The sequence below is a fragment of the Neofelis nebulosa genome, chromosome 4, assembly GCF_028018385.1.
Source record: "Neofelis nebulosa isolate mNeoNeb1 chromosome 4, mNeoNeb1.pri, whole genome shotgun sequence".
In the NCBI taxonomy this organism is placed as follows: Eukaryota; Metazoa; Chordata; class Mammalia; order Carnivora; family Felidae; genus Neofelis; species Neofelis nebulosa.
The window spans coordinates 169,054,141-169,075,059 of record NC_080785.1 but is presented as its reverse complement, the minus strand read 5'-3'; the positions used below and the strand labels follow the sequence as shown (position 1 = coordinate 169,075,059).

The following is a 20,919-nucleotide window of genomic DNA, read 5'->3' as shown; positions in this document are numbered from 1 at the left end:
CGGGGGTGGCGCTGGGGCCCCTCCGGAGCTGGGCGCCCGACGCGGGTTTCGTTGCTCCGGGGAAGCTCTCGGCCCGCAGTGCCTGGGCCCCATCAGCGGGGCGGGGCTGGGGGGCGGCCTCCGGCTCCACAGCCCGCGCTGCCCCCTCCCTCGTCCTCCCGGAGACCCGCGAGCCGTGCCCTGCCGGCCTGGCCTCAGTTTCCCCGACTGCTCCCTGCCGGGCAGACTCACAGTTTCCTCACCAGCTCCTGAAGGAGGAGGGGTGATCTCGACAAAGCCGAGAGAAGAGGGGTCTGGGCCACCGTAGGGGGGCTCGTTCGTGTCGCAGCCCCTGCTGACCGCGCCTCCAACTGGCCTCAGGGTATTTGCGACCTGGGCGTCCCAGGCTGCCGCCCCCAGCCCGGCTCGGGCGCGCAGCGGAAGCGAAAGCAGGTGGACGGGGAGCGAGGAGAGCGAGCCGACCTCGGGCGCCCTGCGGGTCACTCTCCAGATGGGGAAACTGAGGCGCGGGCGGGGTGGGCCGGCTGTCTGGGCGCCCTCCGGCGTCTGCCCTGGCCGGGCCTCGACTACCCACCCCTGAGAATAGTGTTGGTGGGGGTCTGTGGGTGCAATTCCGGGCCGCCGGGGGAGGGGACCGGGACGCGGGGCCCCAGGGACGCGCGCGCGCGCACACACACACACACACACACACACTCACACACACAGACCCGCGCCCCGCGGACGCCGGGCCCCGCTGCCCCCGCGCAAACAAGCGCCGTGTTTGCCGAGAGCGCGGCGGGCGGCGCGGCCCGGGAGCGATGAGGATTCGATGGAGCCGCGCGCTGCGGCGGGGGCAACGGAGCCCGGGCGGGCGTGGGGATCGATCGAGCGCAGCTGTCGCCGACACGCCCGCGGGAGCACCTACCCCGCGGGCCAGCGCCCCGGGCGCCGCCGGCCGCTGGCGAGAAGCTCCGGACGGCCGGCCCGCCAGGGGCGAAGCCCCAACGTCGTGGCGCCCCGCCTTCGGGCCTCGGAAGGACCCCGCGCCCAACGTCCGAAAGTGGAACCTCGGGGCGCCGCGCGCACAGCCGCGCCGGGATCCCCGCCAGGCCGGAAGAGCCTAGCACCCTCCCCCCAAATCTAAATAAAGTCCTCCGACCCCGCCCGAACGAAGGCGCAGGAGTCCGGCGGGAGGGTGAGGGCCTACGGGGTGCGCGCCGGCCAGGCTTTGGGGCGCCCGCGGGCCTGGGGACTGGAACGGTGCCGGCGCGGGCCTCAGGCTCGGGCGGGGCTGGGGGGGGGGGGCACACTCGCCGCCACTATTTATTAAAACCTTGCTCTAGTAAAACTAGGCGTGCGCGGTCGCCGGTGACTTTCATTTCCGTGGGGACAAGTGGAATCGCAGAATCGGGCGCGGACCCAGGGCGGACCTGGGAGAGGCCGGGAAAAGAAAACCCTCGGGTGCATCCCCCGTAATGTTTTTGGCTGCGGGGCGGGAGCCAGAACAAGAGGCCTGGAGGTGGACCACAGCTTGCCCCCAGGGCAGTTTCGAGCCTGGGAGGGAGGTGTTGCGGCTGAAGGCCCCCGCTGGGCTCCCGGGGCAGGGAGGAGGTCCCAGCTTGGCACCGAAAAGGTGGGCATCGGCGGGGGCGGGGGGGGGGGGGCGGCAGCCCAGCGCGAGGGGACGCGGGGTCCGGGAGTCGAACTCCAATTTTCCTGCGGGGAAGACTGAGGCCGTAGAGCTTAGGCGACGTGGCCAAGGTCCCGGTAGGAGCGAGGAAGGGGGTCTCCCTGCCCCCATCTAGCCCACCCCTCCCCCGCCCGCAATTTGCCTAATGACCCAAGATCGATCCGCGCGAGCCACCCGCCTGCCCCGTGGCCGGCTCAATTCTATTTTACTAATTACTAAAAGGCCGCTGGTGGGGAGAGCGGGTTCAGGGGTGCCAGGGGGCCTCCTCCCTCCTAGATGCCGGCAGATTTTTGTTCAGTCTCCCAGTACGAGCGCAGCCTCTGCGAGGAGCAGGATCCCTGTTCCCGGAGGGGGTCCAAACCCAGGCCGCCGTACAGGAGGCGGGAGCTGCTTGCACGGAGCCAGCGGTCCCAGCCCCCACCGAGCCTGGGCGCTCAGGGTGTCCCGAGGCCTCAGCGCGGAGGGGGCTCCGCCTTAAAGCTCCAGGCTGGCCTCTTTTCTTTTCAAAATGGGCGCTTTCTTCGTTAGCAAAGCCGCACATGCTTGTTATAAAAATGAAGTGATAATCGAGCTGGAGAAAATATATGGAGAAGGAAGCAGAGAGCCCACGACCTGGACACCCCCCAGCGCCCCTAGGCTGACATCTGGGGGTGCTTCCTTCCAGCTCGGTCTTCCCTCCCATGACTCCCCAGCCCCGCCTGACCCACGCTTCTTGGGCCTGGGATGTGATCATTTTATGGCGGCTGATTGATTTTTAGATCCCACGATTATTTTTAATTATCTGTGATTGTTGGAGGGTGGGATTGGGGGGCTCAGGCTGGGGCTCAGCGCCGCCAGAACCCGCCTCCCGGACTCAGAATCCTCATGGGGAGGGGGATATTCAGTTGTTCGGACCTGCCCCTCTCCCATCTCTGCTTTCCCACCTGGAAGATGGGTGTAATAATATATAACCCGGAATTCTATCTGAACCACGGACCCAGATAGCACGCACTTGGAGTGTTAGCGCTCGGACGGACCTCAGCCCAAGGGGGGGCCCTGCCAGGGCACCCCCTCTACCTCGGGCCTGAGGGGCAGGGAGAACGGTGGCTCGACTCCTCTCAGCAGCGGGTGAGGACAGAGTGTGTGCTCGGTCGACAGTAGGCAGCTACCAAACGCTGAGTCCTAAGCAGCACGAGGCCCTGACGGGGGTCCCCATGAGCCCCTACCCCACCCAGGACTTGGATCAGCCCATTCTACTGTCTGATCCCCCCAAGCTGGGGTCCTGGTCGTCCAGGCCCCAAACTCCCTTGTGCCCCCTCCCTCTGCCATGATGGGGGCCAGCACGGTTGTGCCTCCGGCTCAAAGCTAGAGCTGGCAGGAAAACACTCCCCTCCCCACGATGGAAGGGAAAACAGACCGAGAGGGCCCTAGCCCAGGGGCCGAGCTCAGTTCGTCTGCAGGCGTGGGGGACGGTGTTGCAGGCGTGAGGACGGGGCGGCCCGTGGTTTGCACGGAGGGGGCGCTGGCTCCCTGCTTGGGCCTCCCGTCCACTGGCCACTTACAGCCTCCCTGCTGAGATGGGGGCACCTTGGGGGCTCCAGGAGAGGCCTCAGTAGCTTTCCCCCCACAGGTCACCCTGCGGGGCCACCATACTGGGGAAGGAAGAAGGGGTGGGGCACCTTTCGGGGTGTGGGAGGGGTGACCCCTCCGTTACCTGCATCTGACCCCACTGGAGGGACCATGGAAGGGAATGTCTCTCTGAGCGTGGGAGGCTCCCCATTTTTCCCAGTTCCCAAGGGTCCCTGGGCCTCAACTGTCTCCCGGTGGGGAGGAAAAGAAGCACCTTCTCTCCCCCACCCACAAAAGAGAAACACTGGGGTGCGGGGGGGCAGTTGGCAGCAGGGGCTTCTTAGGAAGCAGAGAAGACAAGTCCCCCACCTGCCTGCTCTGGAAAAGGACAAGTTCTTTAAAGGTCCCCCCCTCCTCCCCCGCCCCCCCAGCTGCTGCCCTGCTGGGGATGGAGGGAACCAGAACTTGGAGGCGGGAGGCATCTTTGGCACCCCTGAGGACAGGTGCTCCACTGCGCAGCTAGGGAAACTGAGGCCCAGGTGCCCACACCTGGAAGCAGACCCGGACACTGGGGGTGGACAGGCCCTGACTCAGCCTGAGGACCCCGATTTTCAGCAGGACTCCCCGCAGAGAGATGGGAAGCGGGCAGTGACTCCCTGTACGGTGCTCCCATAGGGGAAGCCCAGCTTGCACAGGAACCTACCTCGTGGGGTCCGTGTGCGCCAGAGGGGGGACAAGTGGACCCCAGGCCCCACCCAGCCACATTCCTACGTGTTCCTGGAGATAGATTTGGGGGCGTCAGGCAGGAAAGTAACCTCCCTGGCCCTCTGGGGAGAGACACAGAATAAGAGGTGTAGGGATGAGGCCCCAGGCCCCACCTCGGCGGGGTCTGTCCTCCGAAGCCCGCCCGGCTGTCCCCGCGTCCGCCGGCCCCCCTGTTGGAGAGGGGGGGGGGACGCGGACGGGCGCGGAGGCTGGGGACCCCAGGAGCCCGAGTCTGGTCCACTCCGGCCCGCCTGGAGCTCGAGGGGGCCGGAGCGGGCGGAGAGCGAGGCGGCGGGAGGCGGCGGAGAGGGGAGCGGGTGGGCGGGGGTGCTGACGTCAGACCCGGGCCCGGGCGCCGGCGGCCGCTCCCCCGCCACATCCTGGTGGCCGCGCTCGCAGCCGGGCCGGGCGGTGCGCCGCGCAGCCGGGCAGCCTCGCGCGCAGCCACCGGGGAGCGGGCGGGGGCCATGCGGCGGCCTTGAGCGCGCCGGGCCGGCGCCGAGGAGCGCGCGCGGCGGGCGAGCGGCCGAGCATGGAGCTGAGCCTGGAGAGCCTGGGGGGCCTGCACGGCGTGGCCCACGCGCAGGCGGGCGAGCTGCTGAGCCCGGGCCACGCGCGCTCGGCGGCGGCGCAGCACCGCGGCCTGGTGGCGCCCGGGCGCCCGGGCCTGGTGGCCGGCATGGCGAGCCTGCTGGACGGCGGCGGCGGCGGCGGGGGAGCCGGGGGTGCGGGCGGCACGGGCGGCGCGAGCGGCGGCGCCGACTTCCGCGGGGAGCTGGCGGGCCCGCTCCACCCGGCCATGGGCATGGCCTGTGAGGCGCCCGGCCTGGGCGGTACCTACACGACGCTCACGCCCCTGCAGCACCTGCCGCCGCTCGCCGCCGTGGCCGACAAGTTCCACCAGCACGCGGCGGCCGCGGCGGTGGCCGGGGCGCACGGCGGCCACCCCCACGCGCACCCGCACCCGGCGGCCGCGCCGCCCCCGCCGCCCCCGCCGCAGCGCCTGGCGGCCAGCGTGAGCGGCAGCTTCACCCTCATGCGCGACGAACGCGCGGCGCTCGCCTCCGTGGGCCACCTCTACGGGCCCTACGGCAAGGAGCTGCCCGCCATGGGGTCGCCGCTGTCGCCTCTGCCCAACGCGCTGCCGCCCGCGCTGCACGGCGCCCCGCAGCCCCCGCCGCCGCCGCCGCCGCCGCCGCTGGCCGCCTACGGCGCGCCGGGCCACCTGGCCGGGGACAAGCTGCTGCCGCCCGCCGCCTTCGAACCGCACGCTGCGCTGCTGGGGCGCGCCGAGGACGCCCTGGCTCGCGGGCTGCCCGGAGGCGGCGGCGGCGGCGGCGGCGGCGGCGGGGGCGGCGGCGCGGGCGGCGGGGGCACCGCGGGGCTGCTGGCGCCGCTGGGCGGGCTGGCGGCCGCCGGGGCGCACGGGTCCCACGCAGGCGGCGGCGGCCCGGGCGCGGGCGGCGGCGGCGGCCCCGGGGCGGGCGCGGCGGCGGAGGAGATCAACACCAAGGAGGTGGCGCAGCGCATCACCGCCGAGCTGAAGCGCTACAGCATCCCGCAGGCCATCTTCGCGCAGCGCATCCTGTGCCGCTCGCAGGGCACGCTCTCCGACCTGCTGCGCAACCCCAAGCCGTGGAGCAAGCTCAAGTCGGGCCGCGAGACCTTCCGCAGGATGTGGAAGTGGCTGCAGGAGCCCGAGTTCCAGCGCATGTCGGCGCTGCGCCTGGCAGGTAGGAGCGCGGCGCACTGCGCGCGACCCCGGAGACTCCGGCTCGGGACTCCCCTGCGGGAGCGTCATGTGCGCGCCTGCCAGTTCGTGCAGCCGCCGAAAGGGAGAAGGGGATTGTGCCGCCTGCCACGCGCCCCCCCCCCCCGGCAGCCCGGGAACGGGGAGGGGTCCCTGGTTCCTTTTACACTGTGGGGAGGATCCCCGAAGCAGCCTGCGGGGTCGTTCATTGTGTGTGTGTGGGGGGGGGGGGGCGGTGCCGAGCCCCGGACGCGCCGCTGCTCTCGGCCGGGGGCGCCACTCCCGCCTCCCGAAAAGCCCCTGGCTCCAGGCGGAGGGCCGGGACCGTGCACCCGGCTGCCGGCGCGGAGGAGGCCGGGGCCGGGCCCGCGCTCAGCCCTCGGCCCCAGCGCGCGCTTCTTTGTAGCTCGGCCTCGGCGATCGATAGCCCCCTCCCCCTCTCCGGCCGCTGGCAAAGGTCACCCGAGAACGGGCGGGGGAGGGGCGGCCCGGAGGCCTTCACACCCCGGCCGGCCGCCTGCCCTGCGCGGTCGCTTCTGACCCGGGCGCGCGCGCTCCTGCCGGCCTTGCCTTTCCGTCCCGTGTTTCCCTCCTTTCTACCTCTGTCTGTCGGGGCAAACTGGTTTCTATTTATTTTAAGCTGCATCTTGTTTTTCCTCCCGGTTCCTCCCCGCTCTTCCTCCTTCTCTCCGCCGCGCTCTCTTTCTGTCTCTCTCGCTCACACGGACTCTCAGCCCCCGGCCCCCCTGGGGACCGCGCTCCCTCCTCCCTCCCAGCTGACAGCAGCTGGGTCCACACCTGCCCCCAGCGAGGCGGCCTGGCCGGAGGCCCCTTTCTCCTGGGTGTCTGTGGGGTGCAGGAGAGGCCCGGCCACTGTCACGGGGAAGGGCCTGACCTGAGTGTGTGTGTGGGGGGGGGGGCGTCTTTCCCTGGCCGCAGGGGGAGGGGGCCGCCGCGGGGACAATAGCCGCCTCCGACGACGCGGGATCGATCGCTTCTCTGCACGCAGGGGCGAGTGGAGCTGGAGTGGGCTGGCTCTCAGACTAGGCGCCCCTGGAGCAAGGAGGCAGGGCGGGATTTCTGCCTCCAGCCACCCCGCAGGGAGGGGGGCCGGGGCGAAGGAGCGTAGGCTGCCGCTGGAGGGGGTTCTGGGTTTGCTCCTCCCAGCCCCCTGGCCTGCTGGACAGCCCGGGGAGCCTGCGCTGACACGTGGCCTCAGTTTCCCCCTTCTGTGGAGCCTCCTCTAGGCTTCTTAGATTCCCCGCTTTGGGGAGTGGGAAATTAAGTCCCCGCATGTGCGGCAGGTGACCCATCGTGCGGGGAGGTCATCGTGACGTCTCAGAACCGGTGTTAGGAACCCAGACGTGGGGCTTGTGTAAGGGCGAAACCTGTCCTGTCCTGCTCCCCATCGCACATGCAGGGCCACGGGTGCGCTCACAAGGGACATAGGCGCAGACCGCTGTGTGCGATGCAGGTGACATCGGGTGGCAAAAGGGTGCCCTAAGGTGTCAGATGCTAAGTGGCGCTCGTGGAGACGCGTGGACATGGGCATTTGACATCTGGCCACACCTGCCACCCTGGGCCTCCTCCCAGCGCATGTATATCCGGGGACACCCCCGAAGAACACATACCACTGTGCACCCTTCTCCCGGCACCTGTGTTCCTGAACGGACCGTCACGAACTGCGGCCGCCCATTTCAGCCCCCACGCGCCCCCCCCCAGAGGTGGGCCAGGGCGTCCCAGAGCCAGGGACCACAGGTGTGAAGTCCATGCCCCGAGGGGTGGGGCAGGGGGTGTCTCTGCTGCGGGCTGAGGGGCGCCCGGCTCCCCCGCCTGGGTCTTCCCTTCTGGGCCCGCGGAGGACTGCAGGTGGGGAAACAGCCGGCCCCCCTTTGGGAAAGTGAAAGTCGGAATCGAGGCTGTCTCCGGAGCGCACGGGGCACAGGAGAGGGTGAGCGCGGGGCCGAGCCTCGGGCAGGGCGCTCGGGTGCCGGGGATAATGAGTGGGGACCGTGCGGCGCGCCCCCTGCTCCTCCCGCCGCTGCCCACGCGGTAACCCCGCCGACCTGCCGGCTCCACCGCAACTCGGGCGCGCTCCGGGCCGCGTCTACACCACGGGGCTTGGCCTGGGAGTTAGAGGTGGCCCGGCCCGGGCGAGGGGTAATTAGGCGCCGGCCGGCCGAGAGGCCTTTAGTTCCGGTTGCTGCGCAAATGAAAAGCGGTTAAGTGGCGGCAAATCGCGGCGCTTACGGGGAGGCAGCGGGGCGCGTCCCCCTCCCAACCATGCCGCCCGGCACGCGAAGGCCTGGAGCACGCTCCAGGTGCCCCGACCCGTTCCCCACCCCACCCCCCCCCAATCTGGACCCCGCGGGGAGGACTCACCGCCCTCCCCTGCGCTGCGCCCTGGCCAGGCCACCCATCCCCCCCACCCCAACTCCCCCCACCTCTGCCTCTCCTGGCGGTGCCCCCCGGGGGGCCGCCGCCACCGGGCTCAGAGGGAGGAAGACACACTCCGCCGACAGACGGACACAGAGAGGCAGAGACAGGTAGGGAGAGACAGAGTGACAAAAACAGAGGGGAGAAAAACCAGAGAACTGGAGACAGAAAGAGAAACAGAAACAGGGATGCGGAGAGAAAAAGACAAAGAGAGAGAGGCAGAGAAGGGGAGATACTGAAAAGAAGACCGGAGAGCCCCCCAAGGCAGCTGAGCCGGGGAGGGGGCCCTTAGCCTGCGTGTCTCCCGGCCCACCCTCCCAGCTCCCCACCCCCCTCCTTCCCAGATCCGGGGCCCAGGGGACAAGGGGTGGCGTCTTTGTTTCCGGGAAGCACCTAAGGAATCTGGCTGCGTGGCCCTCAGGGGCCACCGCACTGCCCTATGCCGGCCTGCTCTGGGTGCCTCAGTTTACCCATCTGTCAAATGTGTGTGCGCTGGAGGGGCCGGGTGCCGGGTCTAACATTCTGAGATTCTGGGACCCGCTGGTCCCGGCAAGGCCCATCCTGCAGGACCCTAACCCCACGGCTGCCGGGCCGGCCTCGTCTTCCCAGCCCACACCAGGGTCCTGGGAGCAGGAGGCTTGGGAGCTGCCTCCTCTTGGAAGCCCTCCCAGGTTCTAGCTCCAGCACCAATTGTGGGAGAGGGACTGGGGGTGGGGGGCAGGGGACTCTCGGCTGGGGCGGGGTGGTCGACGAATTCGAATTACCGTCTCTAATTCATCACCGCTGCCGGTCGATAGCTTCGGCCTTCTTCAAATATTGTTTAAATTGCAACTCTGGAGGAAAAGTATTTTTTGTAACTGATCAGAAAACATATATATAAAATAAATATCAGAAAGAGGCGATTGGAAAAAGGTCACCCTCCTCCTTCTTGCCTCACTGGTGAGCCAGGTGCCCAAATCCCTGAGGGCTGTTGGAGGCCAGCATGGGAGAAACTGAGGCAGGAAGGGACCCATTTCTGGAACCAAGTTGCTGATGGCACGTGGCCGGGGCTGGGGGTCTGGAGGGGACGGTCATGGACAGGAAAAGGCAAATCAGGCCTCCATCCAGGCTAAGACGGGCACTTCGCGCCCCCAGCCTCCTCCCCCACTCTGCCACCACCATCCCAGACCGGGTGTGGGGCGGGTGGAGCTGGGCGGGGTCTGAGCCTGAAGGAACCCAGCCCGAAAGGTCAACGGTCCAACCGAGAGTCCCAGTGGGAGGGGTGGCTGTGCGGCTTCCGGAACGACCCCCCAGGACCCCTACCCCTTCTGTAAAATCCTCACCTTGAACCCCAAGGGGTCCACATCTCTTCCAGACTCCCCCCAAGACATCCCAGCAGAGGACTTGGAGACCTGGGCCTCACCTGGGCTCCCTCACAGACTGGTAGGGTGGGGGCCTGAGGCTCAGTTTCCTCATCTGAGAAATGGACCTAGGAAGTGCTTGTTGAGGCTTTTTCATCAACCACACCCTGCGGAGCCCCTCAGGGTGCATTCACAGACCCTGCACCCTGAGGCCACCTTGCCTGATCACCCCCACACCCACTCATCTTCAGGGGGCCCCACAGCAGCCTGTGATCTGGGGGGTGCAGGAGAGTGGGCAGGGAGTGCGGGAGGCGTCTGGAGGGGACACTGTCGCCCCCCACAGGGATGCAGGGAGAGCGTGTCTGGGATTGTGTATGGCACAGCCCAATGAGCTCTGCGTCCCCCCCCCCCAAACCAGGCCCTCCTTCCACTCAAAGACTCGGCTGGGACAGCCCCAGGACCCCACCCAGCTTAAGTGATTCTGCGTCCCCACCGCGCAGACCGGGAGGTAGAGGAGAGGGGCAGCCTGTGGGATGGGGAGGAGGCTGGCTGGGGAGGAGGCTGGCTGGGGTGCCTTAAGCCGTCCCCCTCTCCTAGGCTCGGCCTCCAGGCGTGAGACATGGAATCACCCGAATGACCATTTAAGCTGGATGTGGTTATTGTGGCCACTTTACAGACCAGCAAGGCGAGGCAGAGAGGAAGGAAGGCGACTGCCAAAGCCACACACCGTTCCAGCCGGAGGGGGAACAGACCCGGCTTCCCCAGCAGTAAACAGGGCTGGGGGGGGGCGGGCTGAGCCCGGAGGGGCTGAGATGCCCCAGCTCCCACCTCCTGCAAGTGGGGGGACATTCCGAGCAGGTGGCCCGGAGGGGCAAAGGCTCAGTGGACCGAGGCAGAGGAGGACAGCGGGATGTCCCTCGAGGTCACAGCAAGTTCCATGCCATAAGCAGCGTGGATGGCCCTCGGGCAGGTGGACAGCAGGTGCTGCCCTTCTCCTTCCAGCTCCTCTGAGGGTGACAGAGTCCTGGCCCACATGAGCCCCCCAGGGAGGGTGTGTGGACACCGGGTCCCAGCCTCTGCCTCTCCTGCCCGGGCGCCCTCTCGCTGAAGCCGGCCCTCAGGGTAAGCCTGGGCCCAGCAGTGCATTTCCAGCCCTCCCTGCGCCCCCCAAGCCCAACCTTGCAAGACAGGGACAGTCACCCGCATGGCACCATTGGGCACACAGACGAGTCTGCAGGGTGAGGGCCTGGAGCTGGGCTTCGATTCCTTTTTTCTGAAGTCCCCTTAGCCTGAGATCCCAGATCTGGCCATTCTGGCCCCTCACTTCTCTCCCGTTCCTGGGATTCTTCCCTATCAGCCATCACCACTCTAGTCTGAGCAATACACCGCCAGCCCCGTGCTCCCTCCTCCTCCCCCTCCTCCTCCTCCTCCTCCTCCTCCTCCTCTCCTCTGGTCTCCAGGCTTGGCTCCCATCCCTGGTGTGCTCTCTCCTTCAAAGCTGGAGGGGGTTTTTACCACCACTTTGGAGTTCATACAGCCTGTGCATGGCATCCTGCCACGTAGCCTCCCATTACCCCTAAGATGTGGCCGATAGAGGAGGAGGCTCCCGGGGGCAGGTGCCCTGACCTCAGCCTCCTGGAACCTCGTGGACAAAGGACGGGAGGTGGGGAAGCCCAGAGTGGCTGCAAGGAGCCACTGGGCCCGTGCAGCTGGCCCGTGTCTTTGTATGTACCAGCGAGCCCAGCTTAACAGGGGAGCCCGAGCTGGTTTGAATCAAGTTTTTAATTAAATATGGCCCTTGATCAATAAGGAAGGCAGCGCTAGTGGGGGAGGGGGAGGCTAGGCCAGGAGCCAGGGGCTGCCTGGGAGACCCACGGGACCTTGGGCGGTTTGGGGCACCTGTGGCCTCAGTTTCCCCTCTGCCAAGTAGGTGTAGGTGTGGGTGGGGTTAGGAGGCCTAACCTCCTGCCGGCGGACTCTGGCCATGTGGACGGATGTGGGGAGTTGGGGGGCCCCTTAGATCCGACGAGTCAGAGATTCACAGCAGACGGAAGCAGGGGCAGGGAGATGCGTCCATGACTGGCGCAGACTTCGGAAGGGACGTGCGGAGGCGCAAACGTACGCGCGCGCGCGGGGAGGCAGTGGAGACGTCCGCGGGAGCAGGTGTAGACGTGCGCATCCACAGTAAGAAACGTGCGCGGACTCTGGCTCGGGAGCCCCATCGGTCTTCGAGCTCAGATCTGGCCTAATGGGGCGGCCCGCAGCAAGGGACCTCTCTCTCCCGAGACCCCTGTGCGGGCCACTGGGCGTGACCCACGCGACCCCAGCGGGGCTTGCCGGAGCACCTGTGTCTCTGGCATCTACACAGTTACCAAGTCCGACTCTACTCCCTAGTGCTTAGGGACTGAGAGGGCCGCATCCATCTACACCGATGGAGGAGGGCGAACCGGGCGGGGGCGGGGCGGACGGCAAGGGTGGGCGCTTCTCCTAAACCCGGGTGCCCATCCACAAGCGCTCGTGCGTTGGAGATGTCAGGGCCGCAATTTCCCCCACCAGGCGAACGCGCCCCTCGTTGCCTGGGGAGCCAGCCTCTGCGATGTGCCGCATGGGGCACATCTGTCCTTGGCGGGGTGGGGATCTCCTAAACAGGAGGGAGCCAGCAGTGAGCTCCGTCCGCAGCCTGGCGGGATGTGGGTGCCCAGGGCCCGACATAAGGAGCCCCGGACCCCTGCACAGCACACACCCTAGGGCGGCGCACTGCGAGTGTGGAGACTGAGGCAGGGGGTGGGGTGGGGGGACTCCCTGGGGCTGGGGCGGGGGCTCCCCGGGACTGGGGCAGGGGGTGGCGCTCAGGGAACGCCGGGGAGGGGGGTGGCGGCGTCTCGGGCCCAGGACGTGGGCCAGTCGCTTTCCCCCGCGCACATCCCCTTCCCCAAACGGAGACTGGAATCCCTAGGCCGGTGGGAGCGCACGAATCGGATAAAGAAACAGGCTCCTGCGCGGTGGGAGCGACCACAAAGCCACTGCTCTGACCCTCGCTCCCTTCTGTGCCCCCCCTCTTAAAAATGCTGTATTACCATTTCCAACTGTGGACACATTCGCCTGGTTCCTAATTTTTACGGAACAAGAAGGCATCGTCCCGTCCCACCTTCCTGCAAACCTTTCTCCTCCCGGAGAGACGGCGCGCTTGATCCTGCGAGGCAAGCACTCCTTCTGTTCATTGTCCTTCTCCTCTTTAAACACCCCCCACTGGGGACACACACACCCCCCTACACACACTGGAAAGCCCGGTTCTGCCTTGCTTCCGCCCCCATGACATCAGGAACATTCCCTATCCGGAAACAGTGGTCATTTTTTCTGGCTGCGTCCTATTCTCCTTGGTCATTTCCCTCTTTCTCTGGCCACCTCCTCGCCCAGAGGACAATCAGGCTGTTCCAGATGGTTGGCGGTCTCCCCTCTCTCCTTGCCAGCCCCGCTGGTGAATGCATGGGGGGGGGGGGGTCGGGGGACCATGTTGTGCGGGTTGATCTGTAGATCGGCTTCCTAGTTGCCGAAGTGCTGGGTCTCAGCTCTACCCCCCCCTCCGGGCTGGGCGTCCCTGTTCTTTCTTATCAATGGTTCCTTTCCGGCATCTTTTTCAAATCCATTTCCAACTGCTGCCACGGTGACTTCTTAACACTTTTTAAACATCAAAAGCTCTGTGAGGTGGGGTACGGGGTGTGTGTGCCCACGCACTTCGCCCCTGTCTGAATGGGGGGGGGTCTCCAGGACTGAAGGTCCAAGGGTGAGCCGCCCCTAGATACTCCAGCTCCCCAACCCCAGGCAGTGGGGCCCCCGCTCCAGATGGAGCCCCCCGGCAGGGCAGCCCAGAGTCCCTGTGGAAACGCTCCTTTCCCTGATAAGTCTTTGAAAGGTTCAGAACTAATTTGAAAACGTGGCCATTAAAATCCCATCTGGGGGAGCCCGTGGGGAGGGAGGGAGGCGAGGCCTCTCCGGAAGGCTGGGCGCCGGCCAAGGTGAGTCCAGAGGCCTGGAGGAGAGGTGTGTGGGGACAGACAGGGGAGGGCAGGGGCAGGAGGCCGCTGAGGCCTCTGAGGGCAGGGGCCTGGCTCAGCACCGGCTCCTTGGAGATGACTGTGTGCCCCACCGTGGGAGCCCCTTTCTGGCCCCCTCAGGGGTACGGGGTGCAGATAAGGAGGGTCAGTGTGTGTTCCAGGCCCCCCTCGGCGACTCGCTGTGTGACCTTGGGCAAATCATCCACCATCTCTGGGCTGGGCGGCCGTGGGGGATGCTCAGGGCAGCTCAGCCCAGTGGGGACAAGCCACCAGGGTGGGGGCACCACCGCTCTCCGCAACTGGGGCCCGGGAGGCTGGCGGCTGGGGCGGGACGCATGCGTCGCCAAGGAAACCGGTCATCATCCCAGCCGGAGACCGGGCTCCGTGTTGAATTGTCTGCTCCATGAGGCCAGAGCTGAGCACAGGAGGTGGCCAGAGGGGAGGGGACGGCGGGCTCCAGCTCCCGCTCCCACACCCCCCACCCTGTGCCTAGGTGGACAGGCAGTGGGGGGGTGCAGACACACGGTGCAGGGGAGGGAGCCCACGAGTGCGGCTTAGTTGTTGCTGACAGTGTAACTGACACGGAGGGACCAGAACAGTCATTCAGGTGCCGAGTTCTGGCACCACGATCCAAGTGTCGTCTCCCGTCCAACCAGCCGTCCAGGTGCCGCTCTGGCTCATTTCTCTTCTTGGCTTCACTGGACGGCCCCCCCCACCCACTTCCCATCCAAGACCAGCCTGCACACGCAGCTCTGTCCCCACTTGGAGGCGTTCTAGAACCCAGCTGGGCTCACATCTCCCCCCCCACGCCCCCCCCCCCAGACCCTTACACCACTCCACCCCTCACTGCCCAGAGCCGGCGGCCAGCGCCCTGTTCCGGAACAAAGTCGCCCCGGCTTTCCGGTGATGCATGGGGTTCCACCTCAGGGAGGCTGTCCCCAGCTGCACCCGCCGGGCACACAGTGGGTGCTTGATGAGCGCAAGTGGCACGCGGGGGAGGAAAGGGTCCAGGGCGCAGCCTCGGCACCCACGTGGACCCCCCTGAGCAGAGTGGGACCGCTCCCTCCCACCGACCGAGGACATCAGGATCCCGGGTCACTGCACGTGCTCCATCAACCAGGAAAGCAGTGTCCACGGAGCACCTGTTCAAGGCCCCCTGTCCCCACTGGCTGGGACTGGCAAGGTGGGGGTGGGCAGCCGGGACCGGGCAGGTAGACAGTCCCGAGCCTCTAGATGGTCCCGGGGGTGGGGGTGGGGGCTGCGTCCCACCTACCTGGACACACACAGTGAGCTTCCCCCGCGTGCCACCGGGCCACGGCATATCGCGCCCCCGCCTTTCGTGACCCTCCCGTGCACAGCGTCCCCTACGCCCCTGTGGCCAGCCACAAGCAACCGTCACGCCGATGTCTGCTGTGCCCTCGTCTCCCTTGAGGCCCACGGACCCACACCCCCTGGGGCTCACCCCTCCCACACCCCTCCAGATACCCACGCCACCGCCCACATTGCTGCCTGTCTCCCCAACGGCTCTGGCTGAGGTCACAGGATGTCCCGGTCATTCACGCTCCCCCCACCCCTGGGGTCTGATGGTGTGTGGACGCCCCAACTGTAGCGAAGCGCCAAGAGCCCACACACGGTGCCTCAACCACACATAGCCCTCCGCCCAGCCGGGACTTTGTGGCAGCCCCACAGGGGCCACAGGGCACCCCAACAGGATGTGGGGGGCAGACAGATGCGTGCGCGTAGTCAGTCCCCAGGAGGCTGGGGATGGCCCAGGACACCCACCGCTGCCCAGCTGCACACCCACGCCCAGCGGTCTCTGGGGGAGGGGGTGGGAGGAAGGGGGGAGGGGAAGGAGGAAGAGGGACAGGAGGGGGAGACAAGAGGAGGGAAGGGGAGGAGGGGAAGCAGGGGAGGGGAGGAGAGGGAGGGAGAGGAAGGGAAGGGAGGCCATGGGATGGGGGAGGGGGGAAGGGGGGAGGGAGGGGGAGGGAGCAGGGAGAGTGTGTCTATCAGGAGATGGGGGGCGCGAACAGGTGGGATCCCAGATCCTTCCCTTGTAGACTCTCTCCCATCCACTGAGGGGTGACTGAGTCCGGGGCCCCGGCTGCCCCTCCCTGACTTGGGGTGGGTGCTCCGGGGGTCCCACTGCCCCCACTGGCCCACCACCCACCCAGGAGGGTCACAAGGGGCATCAGTCCCTGGATGAACACACCCGGCCGGCCGCCTCCCGAGGACCTACTCTGTGCTGGGCGACAGGGGGGACTCCAGGTCAGGCTTGGCCCCCAAGGTCAGGACTAGGGGCCCTGGGGAGCATGCCAGGCTCTGCTGGGGGTGGAGAGAGGGGCTTCCTGGCAGAAGGGCCACTGCTGCTGGTCCCTGACGTATGTGTAGGAGTGCTCCGGCCGGGCAGCCCAACTCTCTCCCTCTTGCCTGAGTTTCTCCATCCCTGCCTTCTCCCGGAAGATTTCAGGAGAGGTGCAGAGGGCAGACCTGACATGGCGGGGGGGGGGGGGGGGGGCGGGGAGACTTCATGGCCACGTAATAAGTGGAGCCCAGAGGGGCTCCTCCCAGGGACCCACCAGATGGGAGCTGGGAACCTCATCTCATAGTCTCAGCCCCGCCATGATATTCAAGACTTTTCAGCTACGTCTTTTCCCATGGCTGGGCAAGGCAGGAAGAAGAAACTGAGGCACAGGGGGCCGACACCGTGCGATACTGCAGGGGTGGCAGGGTTTGACGGCCCTCTTGGCCCATGGAGGGGTCCCAGCAGCAGGAGGGTGTGATCTGCTGACCCCAGCACTTCCTGGGGAGGCAGGAGGCAGGCAGAAGTGAGGTGCTAAGAGGGATTCCAGGGGGTCTGAAATGAGGGCCCCCCCAGTTCACCCTCCTTTGCTCCCACCTAGACACGGACTGGTGGGGCCTCCCCCCTCCTACCTGGAGCCCTGCCCGGGGCTGGGGCTGGCCCGCTGAGGACAGGGCCCTTCTCGGTTCACCTGCTGGGACCCACGAGGGGCTCAGACTTGGGAGCGGGCTCTCAGTCTCCTCTCCTCGACCGCCTCTGGTCTTTTCCCAGGGCCGCCAGGACCTCCCAGGAGCCAGCCCCAGACCCTTCTGGTGCCTGGGCTCCAGAAAGTACCAGACGTTCTAAGATCAGAGCATCTCAGAATCAGTGTTCTTAATATCAGTTCCTCAGTTCCTGGAGGCATGGAGGGCTGACCCGAACCCATATTTTGAGGGGGTCCCTGTGTAGAGTGGGGGAATCATCATCGTAATGCTGTGAAAAAAACAACGGAAAGAAAGGGCTGGGCAGTGGAGGAGATGGGAAGAGAGAGGTGACAGGGTGGGGAGGGGAGGGGCTGAGTGAGGTGGGAGGGGAGAGGCCGCCGAGGCGCCCTGAAAACTGTTGGAAGGAGGCCGGGGGCCCAGTTCTGCAAAGGAGGAGCCTGGGACACTGCCAGGGGACTGACTTGCCCAGGGTCCCAGAGCACGTCTGCCGCGCCCAGCCCCCAACGGTCCCCCCAGCCAGACCAGCAGGCTCTTCCTCTGGCTGCCACAGCAACCAGGGTTGGTGGCCAGGGTCTGTGTCTGGGGCCACTCCCTGTCCCCCCACTACAGGCGGGGAGCCCCTGGCGAGGGGACTCGGGGCTGGGTCCTCCCGTGCCGGCTACCTACGAGGTGGCGGCCCCTGTGACGGGGCTCAGCGGTGTAGACGAGGAAATGGGAGGAGGCGAGGGTGCAGGTGAAGCCAACAGGAGGTGAGAGGGAGGGATGGCCATGAGAAGAAAGGGGACGTGGGGGCCACCGCAGTAGAGCTCATGATGGCGGGGCAGCGCCTAGAGCAGGCGAGAGGACATGTCGGTGTGGTGATGGGAGGCACGGGTGATGGAGGTGATGCCCTGGAAGAGGTGCTGGTGGGGGGGGAGGTGACAAAGGTGGAAGCCACAGCGGTGGTCCCCAGTGGAGATCATCGCAGAAGAGGTGGCCTTAGCAGTGGCATCGCCACAGCCTGGCACGTCCGGGCTCCTCCTCGAGGCTCCCCGTCCCCAGCCCTCCTCCGGGTCTGCCCTTCTCTCCAAGCCTGGGCTTTCGCTTCCGGAAAGGGGCTCATGCCCACAGCCTGGCCTCCTCTCGGGGAGCCCGGGCCGCGCAAGGACCGCAGTGGCCTTTGGGGCTGGTGGGGTGATCCCGGACACCAGACAGGATGCCAAGGAGGAGGGGAAGGTGGCGGCGGGGGGGGGGGGGGGGGGAGGGGTGCGCTGATGGGGGGGGCGCGCGCCTGGGCTGCCTCTCCCCCCACCGCTGGCGCTCACACCTCCGAGCTTCCAGGCTGGGCTGGGGGGCCGCGGGGGATGGAAACCAGGACAAAAGCTGCTCCTGGTAAACAGCTCTGACTGGAGCCCAGATCGATTGGGGCTGTGAGGAGCTGTAATTAGATTGAACACTGGGAAGGGGGGAGAGGGGAGCCTCTTTTTGCTGTGATCGACAAAACGGGAAGTTTTTTCATGACTCTGCTTGGCCTGGCCCCTCCCCCAGCCCCTGCCTCTGGGGCCCCCACTAGGCGCTTGATTGGAGCCAGGGGAACCGGGTGGGAGAGAAGCAGACTGCCTTCCCTCCCGCCCATGGAGGGGGGGGCGGGGTGTCCACCCCCCGGCTCCTGTCCCCGCCCCTGCTGGGCGACCTTGGGCAAGTGGCTTGCCTTCTCTGAATAAATGAGGAGGACACTCCCTTATGGAATGATCATAAGGATGAAACGACAGGACACGTGTAAGGCTCTTGACGTGTAAGCGAGCTTGCTTGTTTGAACTAAGCTTTAGGCCCAACGCGGGTCTTGAACTCAGGACCCTGAGTTCCAGAGTCACAGCCTCTACCAACTGAGCCAGCCAGGCCCCCCTCTGTGAGCTTTCCGAGGAGCATTTGTATCTCCGTCCCTGCGGTCAATGCGTGATGAATTTGTGACTGAACCGCTAAGTGGATTAATTCATGAATTGACGATTCCAACAGGTGGGCAAGAAGGGCCTGTTCGGAAACTTAAAGGCCCAAGGCTGAGTTTTGACTCTCACCCTGGACTTGATGCCAGAGTCCCAGCTTTCTCTTAGAGAGAATGGGGGACCTGGCCCCTCCCTTGACCCTCACAGGGTGGCCAAGTTCCAAGGAGATGGGAGGTCAAGACTGTTCCTTGAACTCCCTTCCAACGTTTCATTCTGCAGACCAACTATGAACCCAGGTTCTTGCCCTCATCTTCTATACACAAAGGGCTGCCTGGTGCGCCGTTCATCCGTGACGTCTGGCGTCACCGCCTTTCCGTATCCCCGCCACACGCCTTCCCTCTGTCAGCTTCTCGATATAGCTGCAAACACAGTCCTTTGCTGAAATCAATATTCGGCGTCACATCATTGTGGTTTCAGGGACTACTGCCCACAGCTGAACCACACAGACTACTAGGATTGCAACTCCTTTCTCGTACAGCTCTTTGTTTTTCCAGGAGTTAGTGGTTGCCAATCACAAGTTCTCCCCACACTCCCCAACAAAAATGCAAACCAACTCAATAGGATTTTCTACACATATTAGGGCATGTTCCCTTTCCACTTCCTTTGGTGCCAGATGGGGCTGCCCTCCGTGTCCTGGGTGCCTTTGTTCCACGGCCTTCTGGGCCCTCCCCTCCTCATCTTCTGGGGGAGCCTCTCCTTGTCCTGTCACTTGAGTCACACTTTGGTTTTTACAGAAAAAATTTTTTTTTGACATTTCTTTATTTTTGAGAGAGAGAGTGAGCAGGGGAGGGGCAGAGAAAGAGGGGGACAAAGGATCCAAAGCAGGTTCCACGCTGACAGCAGAGAGCCCGAGGCGGGAACTATGAGACCATGACCTGAGCCAAAGTCGGGGCATCGAGCGCTTAACAGACTGACCCACCCAGGCGCCCTCGCACTTTCCTTCTTTAATTTACCTCCTCGTTGCGGTAAACTCATCCTCCAGGAGCTTTCTGAGAAAGGGGGCACGGAAGTCACCTTTTGGAGCCGCGACTGTCTGTCTGTATTCCACCCTCCTGCCTGGTGTCCCGCCGCACACACAATTCTAGCTGAATAGAATTTCCTGCAGATTTTTGGAGGCATCGCTGCACTGCCTCCTAGTTCCTGAGAAGCCCTGAGCGCTCTGACTCGGTCCCTTGCGTGATGTCTGGCCTTCCTCACTGGGAGCTGGTACTGGCTTCTCTTTGAGCCTCAGGAATTTCCCCAGGGTGAGCCTTGGGGGGGGGGGTTTCCTCGTCCTTGGAGCTGAGCGCCTCTCGGGCCCTTTCGAACGGGACTCTTTGTGTCCTTCAGCGTGGATTTCCCCCCCACCGTCCACTTGCAATGTGTTCCTCTGGTTTGGGACAGCGTCTGAACCTGGCAACGGGCCTGCTCCGGTCCCCTCTGCCCCTACGACCGTCTTTCCCCCACGTGCCGGCTCTGCACCTGCCTCCTACGTCCAGAGACGCGTGCTTTCGACGCTCCGTCCTCACGTTGACCTTCCAGCGCTTCTATATTAAGTTCTAAGGGCGCCCCCTTCCCTCCTCATTGTCCTTTTGGTTGAACAGCAGCCTGTTCTTGTTTCGTGGGTACCGGACGGTTCTCTCACCCCTCCCAGAGCGCGTGCGCGTCAGAGCTGGGCCTGCTCAGTCCGCTTTTTCACCCTCTAGCGCCGCCTCTACCGTTCCTCCTGCTGTTTTCCTCCTATGTCCTCTCCCTCCCTCCCTCCCTCCCTCCCTCCCTCCCTCTCTCCCTCCCTCCCTCCTTCTCTCCCTCCCTCCCTCTCTCCCTCCCTCCCTCCTTCTCTCCCTCCCTCCCTCTCTCCTCCCTCCCTCCTTCTCTCCCTCCCTCCCTCCTCTCCCTCCCTCTCTCCATCCCTCCCTTTCCCTTCCTTCCTCCCTCCCTCCCTCCCTCTCTCCTCCTCCCTCCTTCCCTCCTCTCCCCCTCTCCTTCCCTCCCTCCCTCTCTCCCTCCCTCCCTCCTTCTCTCCCTCCCTCCCTCCTTCTCTCCCTCCCTCCCTCCCTCCTTCTCTCCCTCCCTCCTTCCTCTCCCTCCCTCTCTCCATCCCTCCCTTTCCCTTCCTTCCTCCCTCCCTCCCTCCTCTCTCCCTCCCTCCCTCCTTCCCTCCTCTCCCCCTCTCTCCTTCCCTCCCTCCCTCTCTCCCTCCCTCCTTCCTCTCCCTCCCTCTCTCCATCCCTCCCTTTCCCTTCCTCCCTCCCTCCCTCTCTCCCTCCCTCCCTCCTTCTCTCCCTCCCTCCCTCCTTCTCTCCCTCCCTCCCTCTCTCCCTCCCTCCCTCCTTCTCTCCCTCCCTCCCTCCTCTCCCTCCCTCTCTCCATCCCTCCCTTTCCCTCC

The 20,919-nt window shown here is 65.7% G+C and overlaps 1 protein-coding gene across 1 annotated transcript in view; it reads left to right on the top strand.

The window, feature by feature from the left end:
- Positions 1 to 4,514: 4,514 nt before the first annotated feature.
- ONECUT3 (one cut homeobox 3) overlaps positions 4,515 to 20,919 on the top strand; it is a 19,950-nt gene continuing 3,545 nt past the window's right edge. The window contains 1 exon segment of the mRNA XM_058728516.1: positions 4,515 to 5,715. Coding sequence (XP_058584499.1) covers positions 4,515 to 5,715 — 1,201 coding nt within the window.